The sequence below is a fragment of the Rhinatrema bivittatum genome, chromosome 4 (genome assembly GCF_901001135.1).
Source record: "Rhinatrema bivittatum chromosome 4, aRhiBiv1.1, whole genome shotgun sequence".
Taxonomy (NCBI): Eukaryota; Metazoa; Chordata; class Amphibia; order Gymnophiona; family Rhinatrematidae; genus Rhinatrema; species Rhinatrema bivittatum.
Window position 1 is genome coordinate 215221761 of NC_042618.1, and position 22437 is coordinate 215244197.

At 42.9% G+C, this 22437-nt stretch overlaps 1 protein-coding gene across 1 annotated transcript in view; it reads right to left on the reverse strand.

The window, feature by feature from the left end:
* The window catches only part of STAB2 (stabilin 2), a 473152-nt gene that overhangs the window by 128388 nt on the left and 322327 nt on the right, over positions 1-22437 (reverse strand). Inside the window, 5 exon segments of the mRNA XM_029599680.1 lie at positions 1862-1921; positions 16396-16536; positions 20183-20329; positions 21895-21978; positions 22268-22315. Coding sequence (XP_029455540.1) covers positions 1862-1921; positions 16396-16536; positions 20183-20329; positions 21895-21978; positions 22268-22315 — 480 coding nt within the window.

Here is a 22437-nt window from a genome sequence, read left to right on the forward strand (position 1 = left end):
GGTCCCGGTTTGGATATTTCAACACTATGAGCCTTCCATCCCCCTCGGCCTCCTCTCAACTTGGAGAGCAGGGATTGGTTGCCTTTGCCTTTATTATTCATTTTGATATTCAGGAAGATGCCTGGACTCTCCTCCCAGGTGAAGCCTCCCTGCCTCATCAGAATTATGCTTTTTGAAGAGGACCTCCACCGTGTGCTCCTTGCCAGAGTGTCCCTCTGTTCTTAGTTGCAGTAAAATATACTTTGGGACTCCTGTTCCACGACTGAAGACCTGTGAGCCCATTCAGTCCCTGAATGTGGCAAGCACCTGTGACAGGCTTAGAAGTGTGAAATGTTTGATGGCTAGAAGATATCTGATTTTTAGAAGGGACTGTGTATAAACCCAGCTCCCTTGGGGAAGGTCATCCTCGCTGGCCAGACACAAAAAACAGGGGCTGAAGATCAGTTAGCCCATTCACCCCTTGAATGTGGCAAGCACTTATGACAATAAAACACTAGTCAAAGAAGATTTTTGATTAAGGAAGTATTTTCTCTTTTGTTGTGAAGAGGTTTTTTTTTTTAGCCACCCCTTATCACTGGGAGCCAGGCTGGTATAGCAGGCTCTCAATCCTAAAACTTTTCTGCATGAGGATTCACCATTCAAAAACAATTAAGGGGATGAAGTAAGATTTGGAAACTCCCATCCAGATCTCCACCCATATGGGACCAGGACACAGTGCTGAGTGTTCGGGAATGAGCTGGAGACTCAAATAGGACTGTCTTTCTGTGTTCAAGGGGACCTCCCCAATAGGATTCCCATTAGGCTGATGGGAGAGCTTTTGTGCACTTAAATATCACCATGGGAAGCTCTGCCCAGACACCTGAAGTGAAGGACACCTACCCAGAAGAGAAACACATATCTATATTAAATTCAGCTATAACTTCATACTTATGGATAACATGGACTTTAATTTGACAAATCAGTAAAATTATTATTTAACATCCAGTGCCTTGTCCTGCCTGGTTTGTCCCAGCATCTCTCCCCTTGGGATGCAGCAGTTATCAACACACACACACAGGGAATAACACTATGTTGCCTGGGCATTAAGTGAGAACTTCCCCCCATAAAAAGATATGGGATATAGAGTACAAGCCATGGGAGGAGCACTAACCAGGGAAACCCCTTGGATCTAAACACCCTGCTGAGGGTTAGCTTCTTTGACTAAAGGGTATTCCCTTTCTTAGATGCATGGCTATGGTGGAACATGATGAGTTAGAACTAGATCTGGTCTGGGGAAAATATATGCATGGCTAAGGAAAGTGCTCTTAGTCTGTCAGAACGTTTCCCTAGACCCCACCCAATTTCTTGTACATTTACCAAGGGATATGAATTAATCTGAAGAATATGGGCAAAGCTGACGACAAAAGTGAAAAAAGTGGCCAAAACCTATATTTCATGCCTACCAAGCTCTCATGTATATTAACACTATCATCCAACACCCCAGGGAGAAAGAATATAACATATACACAGGCTACTTTTTAATTCCCTATCAATTCAAACACTGACTTCAGTTATCATAGTAGACCCTTCCTATTCCAAATAATATTCTGTGTCTTCACATGACCACTCGAGAAGTGCTGACCCAAAAATGTAAGCTAACAGTTTGATGATTTCAGTTACGTGGAAATGCAACAAGTTTAACTTGTTTTAATGAGTGGATTAAACAGACTGATGGCTCTTCTGTTAGCTCTATAACCTTCTTCATACAGGACCTCAATGCATGAAGGTAGTCAACATAAAAACAGGTAAAAGGTTGCAAAGTGCAAACTCAGCAGTCCCTCTTCTTTGTCTGAAACTGAATTAGAAAATATAGTCTAGTTACCTGCAATAAACTGCTAAATATTTTGTATCCGTAACTGCTTGCAACCTTTGTAAGATTTTCCTAAAAAAAAAAAAAAAAAAAAAAAGGGTTACTTCATGTATTACAAAAACATATTGTACGTAATATTCTTTTATTCAGTAGTACTAAAACAATGACTGCCATTGATCTAGACACCAACTCAAAATGCAAATATTCATTCATTGACTATGCTGAGCCATCCTAGGGGCAGATTTGGAGACTTTCTAATGAGTTCTAGGAAAGGATCTTTCTGCCAGGGGAGGTGAGAGAGGCTATTCTAGCCAAAAGAATATCCTTCAAAAAATGGAAAAGAGATCTAAATAAGGAAAACAGGAAACAGGATAAGCACTGGTAAATTAGATGCAAAGCATTGACAAGGAAGGCAAAGACAGAATCTGAAAAGAAGCTTGCTGAGGAAGCAAAAACTCATAATAAAATGTTTTCGGTACATTTGAAGCAAAAAGCTTGCAAGGGAGTAAGTTAGACCATTAGACGATGGAATGGTAAATGAGGTGCTAAGGGATGGCAAGGCTATAGCAGAGAGACTGAATACATTTTTTTTTGGTCTTTATTGAGGAAGGTATAAGGCAGATACCTATGCCAGAAGTGACATTTAAAGGTGATGATTCAGAGGAACTGAAATAAATCTCAGTGAAAATGTACTAGAGAAAGTTGACAAACAAAAGTAGCAAATCAGTTGGACCAAATGGTATACGTCCCACTGTGCTGAAAGAACTGAAAAATGAAATTGCAGATCTATTGTTGGTAATCTGTAAACTGTCATTAAAATCAGCTACGGTACCTAAAGATTGGAGGGTGACCCATATAATGCCGGTTTTTATAAATGCTTCCAGGGATGATTTGGGAAACTACAGATTGGTGAGCCTGAAGTTAGTGCTAGGAAAAATAGTTGAAAGTATTCTAAAGAACAAAATTACTGAACATATAGATAGGCATAGCTTAATGGGACAAAGTCAACATGGATTTAGCCAAAGGAAATCTTGCCTTACCAAATTGCCTCATTTTTTCAAGGTGTGAATAAGCATGTGGATAAAAGTGAGCCAATGGATATAGTGAATCTGGATTTCCAGAAAGTGTTTGACAAAGTACTTCATGAAAGACTCCTAAGGAAATTAAAATGTTATGGGATAAGAGGCAATGTTCTTTTGTGGATTGAGAACAGGTTGAAAAATAGAAAACAGAAAGTAGGGCTAAATGGTCAATGGAGAAAAATGAATAGTGAAGTGCCACTGCTTTTCAACATTCAGAAATGATCTAGATATGGGAACGATGAGTGAAGTGAACAGATTTGCTGATAATACAAAAATATTCAAATATTAAAACACAAGGGGATTTTGAAAAATTGCAAAAGGACTTTGCAAGAAAGGGAGACTGGGCATCCAAATGACAGATGACATTTAGTGCATTTAGTGAGCAAGCCAGCCTTAGAAAGCTGCACACAAGGCTCACCGTTCAAGTGGCAGCTCTTGCTGCATGCCATCTCTCACACGTGCCGCTGAAAGCCACACGCCATGGCATTCTCCTCCCCACTGAAACCCCCAGTTACTGCTGGTACCTGGTTATGCCGAGCCAATCAGAGATAGAGGCAGCCAGAGCCTGGATCCAGTTGAGGCCCTCTGCTTTAAATGGCACATACAATAAAAAAACAAAGTACTTCCCTTAAAGCTACAGAGCCAATGCAGGATCCAAGAGCCTTTCCTGGGGAATGAAGGAACTGGACCACCAGCTTTACAATCCCACATGGCAGACAGGATTGAGCCTCCTTCACCAACCCCCAACTTGTCCATCTCAATCCTGGGTGAAGGCCCCACCAGGACCTGACAACCCACTGGAAGTATTGCTGTTAAAGATAATCCTATATTTTATTTTATTTTTTCCATATATACTCCAAACTACAGTTTTTACATCTCTACCATCTCTGGAGACAAATTCTGAGGGCTGCAGGTGGCACACTAGGTTATATGGCAGAGTTAGCGAAACCTTTTTCTCTGACTCCATCTCCTGGCAGAGACGCAAAACCCAGGAGTGTGGACTGATCTGGGGTATAAACAGGAAGTCTTACTTTATTTTTGAGCATAAAATATACATGCATATATATTTATTTATGCATTTGTTTATTTAAGGCTTTTCTTTTCCAACATTTGTCAGGGTCATCATGTCGGTTTACATCAAAACAAGGGAGAACATAGAAAAACCAGTTGCAAAAAGCAGGGAGCAGAAAACTGGGAGACACCTTGTATGCCCCCCAAGCCAAAACATCCCTAAGAAAACGCGCCATATCGACAGCAGGACCTCATCAATGGAATGCGTTACCTCCGGACCTCAGACAAGAATCTTGCCCATCTGCATTCAAAAAAAATCTTAAAACATGGCTATTCAGCCAAGCCTTCCCGGACACTTAATCTTTCTTCGCTTGCAACATTACTCTCCCAATCGAATATTCCAGTCAGACACTATAGTCCATCTCCTTAGCTCCGTTGTTTTTCCAGTTATCATCTCATCTGTTTCCGAGATGATTTGAGAGGATTTTTATGATATGTTTTAGATGAGTTATGACCCGTTTTACTGTTAATTGTCACAACTGTTCTTTGTATCGCCCTTGAGCGAATGCTGAAGTTGCATTGTAAACCGATGTGATTTGTATATTTTACAGGAATGTTGGTATAGAAAAGTAAATAAATAAATAAATAATATGCATAAAAGAAAGAAAAAGAGGCATAAGTAAGATATCATAAAACTAATACAGAGGCATAAAATGGAAGAATATAACAGTAGCAAACTATATACAAATCATGTATCAATGTCTTAGGTAGCATAAAGCAGAGGCACGTGAAAGGGTAAAGAGGGAGTTCAATGATTTTGTGCAAAGAAACTGAAATAGGTGGGAAGTATATAGAGTGGGCAAGTTGTATTATCTGGTGATAATCCAAGGGGATTGAGATGCGCGGAGTTAGGGGTAGGCTTCCTTGAATAGCCATGTTTTGAGTTTGTTTTTTTTTAATTTCTGTGCGCAATGCTCCAGTCTTAGTTCAGGTGGCATAGAGTTCCAGGCATAAGGACCAGCAATGAATATGGCACGCTCTTTGGTGGAGTTGAGGTGCAAATGTTTTGGAGAGAGAGTGTGGGGGGTACCTTTATATGATGATCTAGTAGGTCTATTGGATGTGTGGAAGTGGATATAGTCTTTCAACTAGTGCATGTTCTGGTTGTGGAGGGTTTTATGTATGATGGAGAGTGTTTTGTATGTTATACAGTAGTGGATGGGGAGCCAATGAAGATCTTTGAGGATGGGGGTGATGTGGTCGAATTTGCGTGACTTGGTGAGTATTCTGGTGGTGGCATTCTGAAGAAGTTGAAGGGGTTTAATCGTGGCTTTGGGTAGACCAAGTAGGAGGGAATTACAATAGTCTATTTTGGAAAGAATAGTGGCTTGTAATACTGTCCGGAAGTCGCTAAGGTGGAGTAGAGGTCTGAGTTTTTTTTAGGGTGTTAAGTTTAAAGTAACAATCTTTCATAGTCGAGCTGATGAATTTTTGGAGGTTGAGGCGATTATCTATTATGATGCCTAAATCTTGTGTGTGCTGTGAGAAGGAGAGATTTTTTTTGGGGGGGGGACTAATGTTGTGATGAGGCGGTGAGATTATGAGTAGTTCCATTTTGGAGGAGTTGAGGGCTAGGTTTAGGCAGGTGAGGAGGCTATTTATCGATGATAGTGCATTTTCCCATCTTTCAAGGGAGGAGGCTAGGGAGTCAGTAATGGGGATGAATATTTGAGCGTCATCCGCATAAATGAAGTGGGCGAGGTCAAGGTCAGAGAGGAGTTGGCAGAGGGGAAGTAGATATATATTGAAAAGGGTCGAGGACAGTGAGGATCCTGGGGTATGCCTCTGTAGAGGTGGATGGGTTTACATTCATAGTCATCTATTTTAATTTTGTAGAGTCTATTGGTAAGATACGATTTGAACCATAGGAGGGGAGTGTCAGAGATTCCAATTTCATTGAGACATGTTAGGAGTTTGTTGTGGTTTACAGTGTCAAAGGCCGCGGAAATTTCAAGTAGTCCCAGTAAGTATGAGCGACTTCTGTCAAAGCCTTGTAGAATGGTGTTGATGAGGGAGAGTAGGAGGGTTTCCATATTGTATAGTTTTCGGAAACCGATTTGAGAAGTGAAGAGGATGTTATGTTTCTCAAGGTGATCAGAGAGCTGAGAGTTTACTACTTTTTTTGAGTACTTTGGATAGGAAAGGAAAGTTAGAGATGGGTCGGAAATTGGAAAGGTCATTAGGGTCGAGATTAGGCTTTGTTATTGTTAAGCGATGTTTGGGTGGATTCTTGGGTGCTGTGGCAGATGACCTCACCCACGGGGAGGAACCCTGTGAGGCGCCACAGCACTGGGCTAAACGCAGACACACAAAGAATTAGTTCTTTTATTAGACAGCTTGAAGGGTGCCACCAGAGGTGGCAGTAGTGAGGTAGTCTGGATGTAACAGTCTCAGGACCCTCAGCAGAGGGAACCCTTCTCACCCCATTGGTATAGGTGAAGTCCAGTGTAGGTTTCCCAGCACGGCAGTACTGTGGATGAGATATACTGAGAGTTAGATTACTCACTAGATGGTTGCTGTAGGTATGCGATTTCACCAGGTTGAAGAATTTGGTACTTGGCACCGAGGCAGGGAGAGAAGGCCCTTGAGGAGCGAGTACCTGATCCCTGTAAGGCACCTGAAATAAAGCAGAGGGCCCCCGAGGAGCGGGTACCCAGGTTAGCAATACCCCAAAGGGCAGAGAGAGAACTTCCAGCGGCAGCACGGAAGCGGCAGAGTAGCTCAGACCGGCCGAAACCAATCCTTTACTAACTCAATGAGCTAGCAACAACGTTCAGGCTATATACACGGATGGCGTGAAGTCAGTAGAGGGGAATGCCCCCGAGGTTTGCGCCAATGATGGAATAAAGATGTGGGTGGCGTGCACACACGCACCCTAGTAGGCCCTTGGGAGGAGCATGGTGGGATGCAGCACCATAGCCATTCCAGGGACGCCAGAGAGGTCGACTTGTAGACACAGTGGTAGCCATTTTCCCCAAGGCAGCAGGAGGAGCTGTGAAAAAGGTGAGGCAAATGGGGCAAAGCCGTCTAGCACCGGACGCAACAGTACCCCCCTTCAAAGGGCGTCCTCCGGACTGTTTCCTACCTGGTCTTGGTTTCTGCAGATGCATTCTGTGGAATTCTTGTAGCATCTCTTTATCTAGTATATTAGCCAAAGGTGTCCAAGAGTTATCTTCAGGTCCATAACCTTCCCATGACAGGAGGTATTGCCATACTCTGCCTTTTTTTCTTACATCAAGGACTGCATCTACCTTGTACTCAAAGTCTTCTTCTGCATCTATTGGTGTTGGTTCAGGTGTCTTGTTAGAGAACTTACTAAGGATCAATGGCTTCAATAGTGAGACGTGGAACGCATTATGAATCTTTAGTATAGGTGGTAGCTTCAGACTATAGGTGAGATTGCCTAATCGTCGGAGAATGGGAAAGGGTCCAACAAAGTGTGGAGCGAAGCAAGCTGAAGGTATTTTAAATCTTAAGTGCTTAGTGGATAGCCAGATTTTGTCACCAGGCTGGAAATCTGGAGCCTTGCAGTGGTGAGCATTGTATCCTTTCTTAGCTCGAAGTCCTGCTTTGATAAGCATCTCTTTGGTCTGAGTCCAGAGTTGTTGAATATCTTTGGCAGTAGATTGAGCTGCTGGGGGCGACACTGACAGTGGAAGTGGCAGTGGTGGTAATGGTAGTTGTCCATAAACCACTTTGAATGGTGTTGATCCAGTGGATGTTGCTGAATGTGAGTTGATGGTGAATTCAGCCCAGGGCAACAGTTCTGCCCAATCATTCTGGTGAGTGTTCACGTAGGCATGGATAAATTGCTTGAGTGTCCTGTTCATCCTCTCTGTTTGCCCGTTAGATTGTGGATGGTATGCTGAGGTGAAGTCGAGAGAAATGTCAAACTTCTTGCACAATGCCTTCCAGAATTTAGCCATAAATTGGACTCCGCGATCGGAAACTATGTGCTTAGGCATGCCGTGTAGGTGGAAGATGTACGTAATGAATAGCTTGGCAAGCTCCATAGCTGTGGGTAGTCCAGGGAGTGCCACGAAGTGAGCCATCTTTGAGAACCTGTCTACAGTTACCCAAATCTTGTTGTTTCCTCCTGAGAGTGGTAAGTCCACCACAAAGTCTGTAGCAATGTGTGTCCATGGTTCGTCTGGCACAGGTAAAGGTTGGAGTAGACCCCAAGGGCGACCAGGAGGTGACTTCTGTCTGGCAGAATTTGCACAGGAAGCAACATAGGAAAATGTGTCCTCCTTCATGGTGGGCCACCAGTAAAACTGTTGCAGTTTAGACAGAGTTCTACGTTGACCAGCGTGTCCAGCCAGTTTGGAGTCGTGAGCCCATGCTAACAGCTTTTTTCTGAGGTTCTTGGGTACGATGGTTTTACCTGCAGGTACTGAGTGAGTAGCTGCCAAAATAACTCTCTTTGGGTCAATGATATATTGCGATTCCTCTGGGATATCCTTAGAGAGGAATGAGTGAGATAGGGCATCTGCTCTGATGTTTTTATCTCCAGGCCGGTACTTCAGCACAAAATCGAATCTTTTGAAAAACAGAGACCATCTTGCTTGCCTATGGTTTAGGCACTGTGCGTGGCAGAAGTATTCCAAATTCTTATGGTCTGTGAAGTCTGTGACTTGATGTTGCGCTCCTTTGAGCCAAGGGTGCCATTCCTCGAATGCCATCTTTATTGTCAGGAGCTCTTTATCTCCTATTCCGTAATTTTTCTCTGCTGGAGAGTATCGAAGAGAGAAGAATGAGCATGGGTGTAAAGCCTTGGAATCACCGGCCTAGCTTAGCACGGCCCCTAGGCCGTCGTCTGAGGCATCGACCTCAACGATGAAGGGCTTAGTGGGATCCGGGTGTCAGAGACTCAGCTTGCTCGAGAATGGGTCTTTTAGTTTCTGGAATGCAGTGATAGCCTCCGAAGACCAATTAGCAACATTGGCACCTTTCTTCATCATAGCTGTAAGTGGAACAGTGAGCGAGGAGTAGTTTTTGATGAAAGTCCTGTAATAGTTGGTGAAACCTAAGAAACGTCTGAGAGCCTTCAGACCAGTGGGTTGAGCCCATTTCTTTATGCTCTCCAGCTTCTGTGGATCCATTTGGAAACCTTGGTTGGAAACAATGTAGCCCAGGAAAGACACTGATTCTTTGTGAAACTCACACTTAGACAACTTAGCATATAGATGATTCTCACGGAGTCTTTGCAGCACTCTTTTGACATCCTCCAGATGAGTGGTCATGTCTTGGGAGAATATCAAGATGTCATCTAAGTATATGACGACACATTTGTAGAGGAGATCTCTGAAAATGTCGTTCATTAAATTTTGGAAGACAGCCGGGGCGTTGCACAGGCTGAAGGGCATCAATAAATATTCAAAGTGACCGTTCCGGGTGTTGAAGGCCGTCTTCCATTCATCGCCTGAGTGGATGCAAAGTAAGTTGTAGGCTCCTTTAAGATCAAGCTTGGAGAAGATCTTGGCTCCTTGTAGTCTGTCGAATAGCTCTGAGATGAGAGGTAGCGGGTAACAATCTTTCACAGTTATCTCGTTGAGACCTCTGTAATCTATACATGGACGTAATGTTCCATTCTTCTTCCCCCACAAAGAAGAAGCCTGCACCAGCAGGAGATTTGGAGGGTTTTATGAAGCCTTTTTGAAGGTTTTCCTGAATATATTTGGACATGGCTTTATTCTCTGCCACTGAGAGAGGGTACACCCGTCCCTTGGGTGGTTCAGTATTCGGCTTCAGATTAATAGTGCAGTCATAGGGTCTGTGAGGCGGTAGTACGTCTGCAGCTTCTTTTGAAAAAACATCTTGGAATGATGCATACTGAGGCAGCAATCCCAGCATCACTGGGGTAGTTGGCATGCAGGAAATAGGAGCGACCTCCATCAGGCATTTACCATGACAGTCTGGACTCCATCTTGAAAGCTCCAGTGTAGCCCAATTGAATTGAGGCATATGCTGCTGCAGCCACGATAGCCCCAGAACTAAGGGGGTATGGCCTTCTCTAAAACAAAGAAGGAGATGGTTTCAGAATGAAGAGCACCAGTTCGCAGACATACTGATTAGGTAAGCTGAGTTACTTCACCCGGCAAGGGCTCTCCATGAATTGAAGATAGGTGTAGCGGAGACTTCATATTGGTAGTGGGAATCCGCAAGTGCTCCACTAGTTGTTGAAGAATGAAATTACCTCCTGCCCCTGAGTCCACTATGGCAAGAGTCTGATACTCTAAGGGTCCGCAGATCAAGGATATAGGAAGAGAGAGCGGAGGAGAGGGGGCAGAAAGACCTAAGAAGAGTCCTCCAGTAGGACTTAGGTCTGCCAGTTTCCCGGACATATAGGGCTTGTTTGAACACTGGAGAGGTCGGCTTGTAGAAGTGGCGGTAGCCATTTTTCCCAAGGCAGCGGGAGGAGCCGTTACAAGGTGAGGTAACGGGGCGAAGCTGTCTAGCACCAATGGACACAACAGGCTTCTTAAGTAGGGGTTTGATGATGGCTTGCTTAAGGAGGTCAAGTATAATTCCTGAGGACAGAGAACAGTTGATGTCAGCAATAGGTTTTGTTATGGTGCTGAGGATAGATAGTAGAGCTTTGGTGGGTATAGTGTCAATGGGGTGTCAGGTTGGTTTAATTTTTTTGAGTATCGTTTCTGTGTCAGCAGATGAGGTCAGTTCAAAGATGTTAAAGGGAGTTTGTGAAGGGGTGTGGAAGGCAGGGCTGTGGGGGGAAAGCATTGGTGAGTTTAGCGATTTTTTCACTGAAGTGGAGGGCAAGTTTATCGCGTTTCGATTGCGTGTCTGGGTTTGTCAGGATGGGACTGGGAGCTTTGGTGAGCTCAGCTACATAGGTGAAGAGGGCTTTCGCATTAAATTGTAGGTCATGTATTCTGATCGCATAGATAGGGAGGATCAACTTGGTGGGGGTGTGGCACTTTATGTCCAGGAGGGTATAGAGTCCAACAGGATAAAGATCATACAAGAGACTAAATGCTCAGTAGAACCTATACGGGTAGAAATCCCATGTGTGTTGGGTAAGAGTATAGTGATAGGAGAATACTACCATCCACCTGGACAAAATGGTCAGACAGATGATGAAATGCTAAGAGAAATCAGGGAAGCTAACCAATTTGGCAGTGCAATAATAATGGAAGAGTTCAAATACCCCAATATTGACTGGGTAAATGTAACATTAGGACCTGCTAGAGACATAAAGTTCCTGGATGTAATAAATGACTGCTTCATGGAGCAATTGGTTCAGGAGCCAACAAGAGAGAGAACTATTTTAGATTTAATTCTTAGTGGAACACAGGGTTTGGTGAGAGAGGTAACGGTTGTGGGGCCACTTGGCAACAGTGATCATAACATGATCAAATTTAAACTAATAACTGGAAGGGGGACAATAAGTAAATCTGCAGCTCTAACACTAAACTTTCAAAAGGGAAACTTTGATAAAATGAGGAAAATAGAAAAAAACTGAAAGGTGCAGCTGCAAAGGTTAAAGGTGTTCAACAGGCTTAGACATTGTTTAAAAATATTATCCTAGAGGCGCAGTCCATATGTATTCCACACATTAAGGTGGAAAGAAGGCAAAACGATTACTGTCATGGTTAAAAGGTGAGGTGAAAGAGGCTATTTTAGCCAAAAAAATATCCTTCAAGAAATTGAAGAAAATAGTATAAAACATAAGCATTGTCAAGTTAAGTGTAAAACCCTGATAAGACAGGTGAAGAGAGAATTTGAAATGAAGTTGGCCACAGAGGCAAAAACTCATAATAAAAACTTTTTAAAATATATCCGAACCAAGAAACCTGTGAGGGAGGCGGTTGGACCATTAGATGACCGAGGGGTTAAAGGGGCTTTTAGGGAAGATAAGGCCATTGCAGAAAGACTAAATGAATTCTTTGCTTCCGTGTTTACTAATGAGGATGTTGGGGAGATACCAGTTCCGGAGATGGTTTTCAGGGGTGATGAGTCAGACAAACTGAACGAAATCACTGTGAATCTGGAAGATGCAGTAGGCCAGATTGACAAACTAAAGAGTAGCAAATCACCTGGACTGGATGGTATGCATCCTAGGGTACTGAAGGAGCTCAAAAATGAAATTTCAGATCTGTTAGTTAAAATTTGTAACTTATCATTAAAATCATCCATTGTACCTGAAGACTGGAGGGTTGCCAATGTAACCCACTATTTAAAAAAGGCTCCAGGGGAAATCCGGATAACTATAGACCAGTGAGCCTGACTTCAGTGCCAGGAAACCTGGTGGAAACTATTCTCAAGATGAAAATCGTATAGCATATAGAAAGACATGGTTTAATGGAACACAGTCAACATGGATTTACCCAAGGGAAGTCTTGCCTAACAAATCTGCTTCATTTTTTTGAAGGGGTTAATAAACATGTGGATAAATATGAACTGGTAGATGTAGTGTATTTGGATTTTCAGAAGGCATTTGACAAAGTCCCTCATGAGAGGCTTCTACAAAAACTAAAAAGTCATGGGATAGAAGAAGATGACCTTTCGTGGATTACAAACTGATGAAAAGACAGGAAACAGAGAGTAGGATTAAATGGTCAATTTTCTCAGTGGAAAAGGGTAAACAGTGGAGTGCCTCAGGGATCTGTACTTGGATTGGTGCTTTTCAATATATATATAAATGATCTGGAAAGGAATACGACGAGCGAGGTTATCAAATTTGCAGATGATACAAAATTATTCAGAGTAGTTAAATCACAAGCGGACTGTGACACATTACAGGAGGACCTTGCAAGACTGGAAGATTGGGCACCTAAATGGCAAATGAAATTTAATGTGGACAAGTGCAAGGTGTTGCATATAGGGAAAAATAACCCTTGCTGTAGTTACACGATGTTAGGTTCCATATTAGGAGCTACCACCCAGGAAAAAGATCTAGGCATTATAGTGGATAATACTTTAAAATCGTAGGCTCAGTGTGCTGCGGCAGTCAAAAAAGCAAACAGAATATTAGGAATTATTAGCAAGCGAATGGTTAATAAAACAGAAAATGTCATAATGCCTCTATATTGCTCCATGGTGAGCGTTTCTTCTGACAGCGTTCGTCAGTGGGTGGAGTCCAGAGCAGGCCCAAGGCATTCTGGAGCGGCTGCGTCCAAAGCAGATGGCTGAGGTGGCATCCAGCAATCAGGGCGAGGCGCAAAGGCTGCACAAGGGCCTCAGGTAGGCTCAGGGAAAGTATACGCATTCAATGCATTGAAATACTCACTTGCGTTGAATGTATTCACTCGTAAGTATACATACATGCATATGTTGCATGGTAAAGATGCGTGTATTTTATAATACATGTGGGATATAAAATACTATTTATTGAAAATCTGCACACAACCATATATACACATTTATGCTGCCACCCACAGTTTGAAAATTATCCTCCTTGTGCATAGTTTTTACTTTTACAAAAGAACATAAGAAAATGCCATACTGGGTCAGACCAAGGGTCCATCAAGCCCAGCATCCTGTTCCCAACAGTGGCCAATCCAGGCCATAACAACCTGGTAAGTACCCAAAAACTAAGACTATTCCATGTTACCATTGCTAATGGCAGTGGCTATTCTCTAAGTGAACTTAATAGCAGGTAATGGACTTCTCCTCCAAGAACTTATCCAATCCTTTTTTAAACACCGCTATACTAACTGCACTAAACATATCCTCTGGCAACAAATTCCAGAGTTTAATTGTGCGTTGAGTAAAAAAGAACTTTCTCCGATTAGTTTTAAATGTGCCCCATGCTAACTTCATGGAGTGCCCCCTAGTCTTTCTATTATCCGAAAGCGTAAATAACCAATTCACATTTCCTGTTCTAGACCTCTCATGATTTTAAACATCTCTATCATATCCCCCCTCAGCCGTCTCTTCTCCAAGCTGAAAAGTCCTAACCTCTTTAGTCTTTCCTCATAGGGGAGCTGTTCCATTCCCCTTATCATTTTGGTAGCCCTTCTCTGTACCTTCTCCATCGCAATTATATCTTTTTTGAGATGCGGCGACCAGAATTGTACACAGTATTCAAGGTGCGGTCTCACCATGGAGTGATACAGAGGCATTATGACATTTTCCGTTTTATTCACCATTCCCTTTCTAATAATTCCCAACATTCTGTTTGCTTTTTTGACTGCTGCAGCACACTGAACCGACGATTTCAATGTGTTATCCACTATGACGCCTATATCTCTTTCTTGGGTTGTAGCACCTAATATGGAACCCAACATTGTGTAACTATAGCATGGGTTATTTTTCCCTATATGCATCACCTTGCACTTATCCACATTAAATTTCATCTGCCATTTGGATGCCCAATTTTCCAGTCTCACAAGGTCTTCCTGCAATTTTCAAAACTATGTGTGTTGCTGTTGTGCTTCGCTGCTCACGGGCCCCAACCGCGAGCATCCTCACTCACCACTTGGCCCAACGTCACCAAAGGCCTATCTCCCTAAGTGGCTAAGGAGCTGCCTCTGATGCTGCTGCCCATGGCAGGGAAGCCACTGCTGATTCCTCCTCTTCGCAGCATGCGCCTCTCTTCGTGGCAAGAATCCGCAACCATCGCCGCTGCCCGTGGCAGGGGGGGCCGCCACTGATTCCCACTCTTCGTGGCATGGAGTCACTGCTAGGATGCTCCTCTTCATGGCCCTGGTGCCGCCATTGCCTCTGTCTCCGTGCGGCAGGGGAAGCCGCTGCTAACTTTGCCTTTTCGCGGCAGGAGTGCCGCCACCGACATCTTCCTCGCAGCGGGGATGCCGCCGACGCTGCTGACTGCTCCTGCTTGTCCCCGGGTCTCTGCATAGGTGTGCGCGTGTGCCTCCTCTCAACATTTAAAGGGTCAGTGGCTGGAAAAGCCCCACAGCCCCAACAGATGATGTCATCATCAAGTTCCTTCAGTAGCCCTATAAAAGGGCTCTGCTTCCTCTCCTCGAGGCCTTCGCATGGATCCTCACAGTTGTCTGTGCTTCCTTCACCATGCAAGGTTCTCCGTGGTTTCTGCCTGTCTTGATGGTCTTCATGTTCGATGTTCCTGGTCTCCTGTGAATGTTCCTGGACTTATTCCTCATTGGAGCTCCTTTGTCGTCTTTCCAGTATTCCTGATGTTTCTTGTTCTTGATGTTCCGAGTTCCTGATGTTCCAGTTCTGGTCCTGATGTTCCCATCTCTGGCTCTTCATCCTGCTTCCAGGTTTCCTTCTTGTCCACCTTTCCAGGCGTGTCACCATCGTAGTCCATGACCAGCCCATGGGGGTTGTGTAGGGCACTTTGTGGCACAAGGCCCATCTTCATGTCTGCAGCACAAGTCTCCGAAAGGCCCTTGATTTTAATGCCGAGGTCTGTTCCTGAGTCTTGAATCCTGAATCTTGAATCCTTGAATCCTGTTCCTGGTCGTCGGAGTTCCTTGTTCCTGCTTCTGTCCATGCCCTAGACTCAAGCCAGAACCTGCTCTGCTTCAGCATAGTCCGTGACCAGCCACAGCGGCTGTGTAGGGCGCACCCCAGTGCAGGCCTCTCCTGAATCTTCATCATGTTTCCAGTTCCTAGTCTTTATCTTTTCATCTGGAGTCTGCTTCACTTCCGGCATAGTCCGTGACCAGCCATGGGCAGCTGTGTAGGGCACACTACGGTGCATTACTCATCCTGTACTAGTGCCTGAATCCTGAATCCTCGTCTCAGTCTTCCAAGTTCCTCGAATCCTCGTCTGAGACCTCCAAGTTCCTTGAGTCCTCGTCTGAGTTTTCCAAGTTCCTCATTTCCATATCTCATCATGTTCCTGCCCTCAGCCTCCGTCTGGTCTCACGCACTCGTCATTCCCAAGCAGCGGGTCTGGAAGGGCTACCGAGTGGCCGGAGGGCTACTCTTGAGGCCAGCATTGCGTTGCTCGGTCTCATCTGTGCATGCAGGTCCAGTGGAGATCTGAGCCTGCCTTGTTCCAGTTCTTCAGATGGTCCACGTCTCAATCCTGGTCAAGTCTTGTTCCAGCTCCAGCTCATGCTTGGACACTCTCACCTCCCACGGTGTGTATCTTGGGGCTCCTCCCTGAGCCGCGCCATAGCCCAAGGGCTCACATCTTTCTAGAGCAAGTGACCGCGCCCCATGCTTGCAACAGTTGTTGCATAGCCCACCCTCCCCCTACTCTCTGAACAATGTCTGCATTGAGGATGCACAATTTTCAAAGCCCCCATTTCCACAGCTAAAATGCTTTTTATCTACAGAAATAGCTTTGAAAATTACCCTCCCCATCTATTACGTTTACTGTTGTTTTGGCCTTTCAGTGCAATTCAGGCAGCAAGATGTTGCAGTCAGACTAATTATTAAGAATTCTTAATCACAGTAACTTTGTGGTGACGAAATGGAAATAATCCGTGTACGTACCGCTTTGGAGAAGTAAAAGGTCTTGGGAATTACTTGCATGTTCTGAGGGACTAACATTTTATCTATAATGTGGATTACACCATTTGAGCAAAGAACATCACTGGTTATTATCTTAGTCTCGTTATTCAAATACACCGAATTCTGTAAAAAAAAAAAAATTGATCAGTCAACAAATAAGTATTATTCTCCTGAAAAATGTGCTGTTGATAAATATGTGGCTGCAGTATTCAAAATATCAGCCTGCCTGTTTCTTGGGTCTCTTGCTTATGGTCTTATTCTTAGGTTGCCTTTCTTTTGTCTTAGAAAATATATCTATACACGTGTATATCTATAGGTATCTATAATTATATATATGTACATAAAGCAAAACATTAGGCTGCAAAAACAAAAAAAATAAGTGTTCTGCTCAAAAACTGATGAACTTCAATCCCATTGAAGAGGACAACCAACCAGGTAATTTATAAGTGTATCAAAACAAATAATCTGAAATATATTGTCTGTGAATTTCTTTAATAAAATGTAATACAATTTTTTCCTGATCTAATTGTGGAAGAGGCCAGCTTTGAGACAGCAGTCCCTCTTCTTATTCTTTTCGGGGCTCTATGGGACAGGGTCAAGCCTTTTGCAGTTTCAGAAAACTGAGGCCAGAGCCAGCCTCCTCTGCTGGAACCACTTGCTCTTCTCAATGAATCTCAGTGGGTCCATTCTTCAGTCACTTGCAGCAGTTTTATAGGGTCATTCTTTATTGTGCGATGTGCCGGTATCGCATGCGATGTGCCACATCACGGCACTATTATTAAAATTAGAGGTCTTTAAGATCATGAGAGGTCTTGAACGAGTAGATGTGACTCGGTTATTTTCACTTTCGGATAATAGAAGGACTAGGGGGCACTCCATGAAGTTAGCATGTAGCACATTTAAAACTAATCGGAGAAAATTATTTTTCATGCAACGCACAATTAAACTCTGGAATTTGTTGCCAGGGATTGTGGTTAGTGCAGTTAGTGTAGCTGGGTTTAAAAAAGGTTTGGATAAGTTCTTGGAGAAGTCCATTACCTGCTATTAGTCAAGTTGACTTAGAAAATAGCCACTGCTATTACTAGCATCAGTAGCATGGGATAGACTTAGTTTTTGGCTACTTGCCAGGTACTTGTAGCCTGGATTGGCCACTGTTGGAAACAGGATGCTGGGCTTGATGGACCCTTGGTCTGACCCAGTATGGCAATTTCTTATGTTCTTAGGGGAAGGGGATGAATGTGGGTGGGGTTTGGGCAGAGTTATCTCCCGGCAGCGATGCAGGTGATAATATTTTTCATATTATCGCCGGCAGCACCGTGGGAAATAACTACACCTTTTCCCGTGGCGCTATGGGGGTGATAGTGTGCGGTGCAGCTGTACCGCGGCAGGTGAAACCGCACCGCCATGATGAGGCCGGCTGCCCACTATCGCTCCCCTGCCCCTTTTTTTTTTTGTGAAACATCATTCTGCTATATATATATATATATATATATATATATATATATATATACGTATATATATAGCAGAATGACGAATCTAGGGGTTAGCGAGGCCACTTATTGATGATTGTGAGTCACTTACCCACCAGGGCCTGTGAATGCTATCTCTGCAGCAAAGCCAGCTCCGGTCGACACAGGATGTGGAAGATCTGATCACTGGACTGGGGGGTCTTTCGCATGGAAGTGCACAGCACTTGCAATTGAGCTAGCAGACCAGCTTGTCCCTTATCTTTGATTTATTCTAATTTTAGACTTATTTTGAATAAAATGTTTTTATTTTGTTATTATGGTCCCAGTCCCTGTCCCTTTCCTGATTCTTCTCATTAGCTGTTTGCCTGTATTAATTTCTTTACTTGAAATCAGTGGGAGGCCTTAATAGACTTCTCTGGAGGATCAGCGCAGCCAGAGCTGTCTTTAGGTTGGAGCAGGGCTTGATGTCATAATAACACACCAGAAATATCTCTCACTGTCAGCTCCCCCCCCCCCCCCCCCCCCCCTTCCCTTACCCTTCACTGTTCTCAGCTTTCCCACCCCTCGTTTCAATTTCCACAGATGGAACTTTAATATGGGACCCATGATGGCATATCAAGAATAGGAGGTTGTTCTCTTGTCTCATTCTGATGATCCACTGAATATTTATTATTGTATAGATCTTTGGATGTATTTATTTATGTATTTGAACATTTTATAGCCCTCATGTTCCACTGTTCATAGCGGGTTACAACAGTACATGCATAATAATAATTTAAAAAAAAACTGAAACAAACAATGACAGTACTTTCATTTGGCCAATTGTTGATTGCAAAGAAGAGGTTCTGTCATACTTTGCTTCTAAATCGAGTAATCAGTAGGGAGAGAAACAGCCTTAGTATTCAGATTCCAGCCACTGTTTCACAGTAGGGGACACACCTATACCTTGCAATCCATGGTCACAGTATCACTGGTTGCATCGCTCTACAGTTCCCAAACTGAAACAGTCATGAGAAAACTGTTTGGCAATCTAAACATCGCTATATAATCCATATTTCATTCTTTTCTGTAATTTTTGAGGTGTGACAGTTTACATTTGTTACATTTAAAGAAAATATTTTTCTGGTTCTTCATATTATTCACCACATTCATACTGCCATTGTTATGTTTAATACTATATGAGTTTATGTTCTAATAGTTTTCATCTGTTACATATTTTAAAAAGTTTATACATAGCTGTTACAGGGCCTAAAATCTGGGAATCTGAAAAGGAATAACAATAACAGTTACTTTGGCTTATCTATACAAAATTCTACTCAAGTCACCAATTAGCTATTAGTATAGGTGGCATGTTTTCCGCCAATTATGATTGTTATAGTTGGTCATTGCACTCTCTTCACAATTCATTAAATGAATTTAGCATATCAAAGGGGTTTTTTTTGGATTGACTCTTCAATTTGTGTTTATTATCTAGTGTCATCCTATTTTGAGCTACATTTATTTTAGTAGTATACAAATATCTCCCCTTACTACTCACCATACAAATTCTGGTGTCACCTCAGAAATAGTGACACAAACTTCCTTCACTACTAGACAATTTGTGAAGTAATGCATAACCCCTGCAAAAAAAGACACTCAGAACCTATATAGCAAACCTGCCACATTATTATTATTTATTATTTATTTCTTTTATATACCGACATTCAATCGAGATATCACATCGGTTTCCAGATAACCAAGAGAATAGGGCGTAGTCCGTCCTATTTTACATTATAACATGGTAAATAATTTTACATTATAACATGGTAACATCAAAGCAGCACTGTTGTTTTGCTTTGACTGCAGCTGCTCCTTGCTAACCTCCAGAAGTTTCCATCCAGGGCAACTGCCTAGTTTGCCTAATGGTTCAGCTGGCACTGCCCACCTGGTTTAATTCTTCCCAAACATGGCTTTTCTGTTTTAACTCACATGCTCTTGTTTGTTTGGAAACGGCTTTGAAAATCATCCTTTATGTGTCTCTATACAGCACTGTGTACATCTGATATGAACTATACCAATGTTTAATAATAATAATAATAATAATAATAATAATAACATTAAAAGGGGAACTTTAATTATTCTATTTCTGATTCCCTTAATACTTAATTATGTATCTGCTTCAGGGCTGAATATGAACCCTTTCAAATTCATTTTAGTTCTTACCCACCTCAACCTGGGCTTGACCCATGTCAACAAAAGCAAGTCTTGCATTATCTACAGCACACAGACCCAATTTCTCACCTGTTTATTTCTTTTTTTACCTGTGACAAAGTGATTGTGATAGATTCTCCCTGGAGAGAGGTGACTGTAGTTATTGATGTCATGTCACTAATAAGGAGCTGGTTGCAGGCCACGATATGATAGCGGAGAACCTGTGGCATCATTCCTTTGGTTTTCCATACATTCATCTGGGAGTATAAAAGATAATTCCCAGGTTTAGAAAAAAACAACACATTGAGGTCAGTTTTAAAATGAGCATGCATGCGCCCATACACACGTGCATCGGAGTGCGAGCAAGGATTCGCTAGAATTTTTAATCGCGTGTGCACTTACGCAAATATGCTCCTAATTTTAAGAGGTTACTCAAGCACAGCTAGCGCGCGTGTCCTCAACAGTACCTTGTTGGCTTTCACATGCATAAGGCAGCAAATTTTAAAGCATGCTTGTGCAAGTGGGAAAAGCGAAATATATTAAAAAAAAAAAGTCACATTCCCAGTTTTCCAATTAGTCTACCAGTTTATAGAGAGGTCTTTCAGATCCCTCTGGTTCTTCATTGTGCACGCTACCCAGTTGATCTGGATCATTCCCCCTTTCTTATAAGCCCTAAAACCTCAGATCTACAGGCTTCCTCCTCATCAGGAGCAGCAGTAAAGTTACAGATATCTAGTGTACACACGCTGCAGGTTTTGTTTTTAAAATGTTTCCCCATCCTGCAGCACCCATGCCCCTCCCCTCCCCCCCCCCAATTCCTCACGTGTGTATGGGTACATACGTGCATATTTTGCAGCATTTTAAAATCTGTAATGCTTACACACAGCCCACCTACATGTGTACGTTTTGCGTGAGCAACTCTTTTAAAATCAAACTGTCACTGATCCCAGCATTTTCCTGTATTCGCAGTAAGGGCAATTTTCAAAATGCTATTTTCTTGGGTAAAAGGGCTTTTCATTTATTGCCCACCCTCCATGCAACTAAAATTACTCTCTTTGATGGTAACTTTCAAACCAGTGCGCAGGCGCACTTTGATAAGTGTGTGTTGGCATGCGCCCAGATAAGTAGCCATTTTATAACTTGTGCACGTATATATACGTATGTTATAAAATAGCCTGACCACACTCACATGTGCGCCCAATTTTAAGTGGGTGTGTGCCTATGCACGTAAACCCCACTTCTACCACATAAGTCAGGCAATTTTAAAAGGGGCACTCATCTACACCATTGCCAGTTTTACCAGTTCGTCCTCCAGTTCGCCCAGTTAACAGCTAGGCCCTCCAAACACCACTGGTTTGATAGTCTGCACTCCCTCCAGTTACACTAGACCCTTTAAACTCCTGCGAAACAGCTCTTTTAATTTTTTTAACTTATACCTCCTCCATAGCGGAAGTAAAGGTTACACGGCAGGGGATCTGGGTGCGTGTCCAGTGGTGAAAGCATTTACGTGCACATCTCTTGGCCACGCTCCGAAATGTCCATGTTTCGCCCATGCTCTGTCTACTTGTGAGACATGCGTGCAGCGGGAGATATGTGCACATCTGGGCTGCTTTTAAATTCAGTGGGTGCGCGCAAGCCCGCGCATATCTCCCAATTTTGGTGCATGCCGGCCTTTCAAATCCACCTCATTATGTGGAGACATTCCCAGGTGGCACACTTTCCCTTTCAGACCTGATGCAAAGTCTGTAGGCGAAAGTACCCTCAAACTTTGCAACTATATGGATATGAAAAATTCCCAGATAATATATGTTCTTTTACTTACCTGCAATTCATTATTTATAGCTTGAGAGTTGGGAACAAAAACAGTAAAAGGGCCTGAGCCAGCAAGGTCCTTGATGCCATTGATCTGGAGAAAGCAAAAGAAGAAAAACCAATACAAATTACTGCAACGATCATTCTTTTTCTAGCCTGCTAACATAATGATGTTGTAGAGCTATTCTTTCTAAATCCAGTGCAAAAGAAAAGCATTAATGCTACAAGAGACAGAAGAAAACCGGAACATTTGTATAAAGTCACTTTGAACCATTTAAGGTCACTGTAGGTTGAGTGCAAGAACTAGAAGACCTAGTAAGACATATTTCAAGTTGAGCTGTATCCCCTTGGATCTAGATGGAAAGTATTTATGACTGTCTTACCAGCAGCTGAAGGGAAAACTGAGTTGTGTTAGGAGTCTTCGGAATCTCCTGCAATCGAGAGCAATGGAAAAAGATACATGAGTATCCTTGTAATGCAAGTCACTCACATAATATACAGTAACCTCTGTCTTCGGAAGAACAATAATTCTATATGTTGCCGTCGCTGGCCA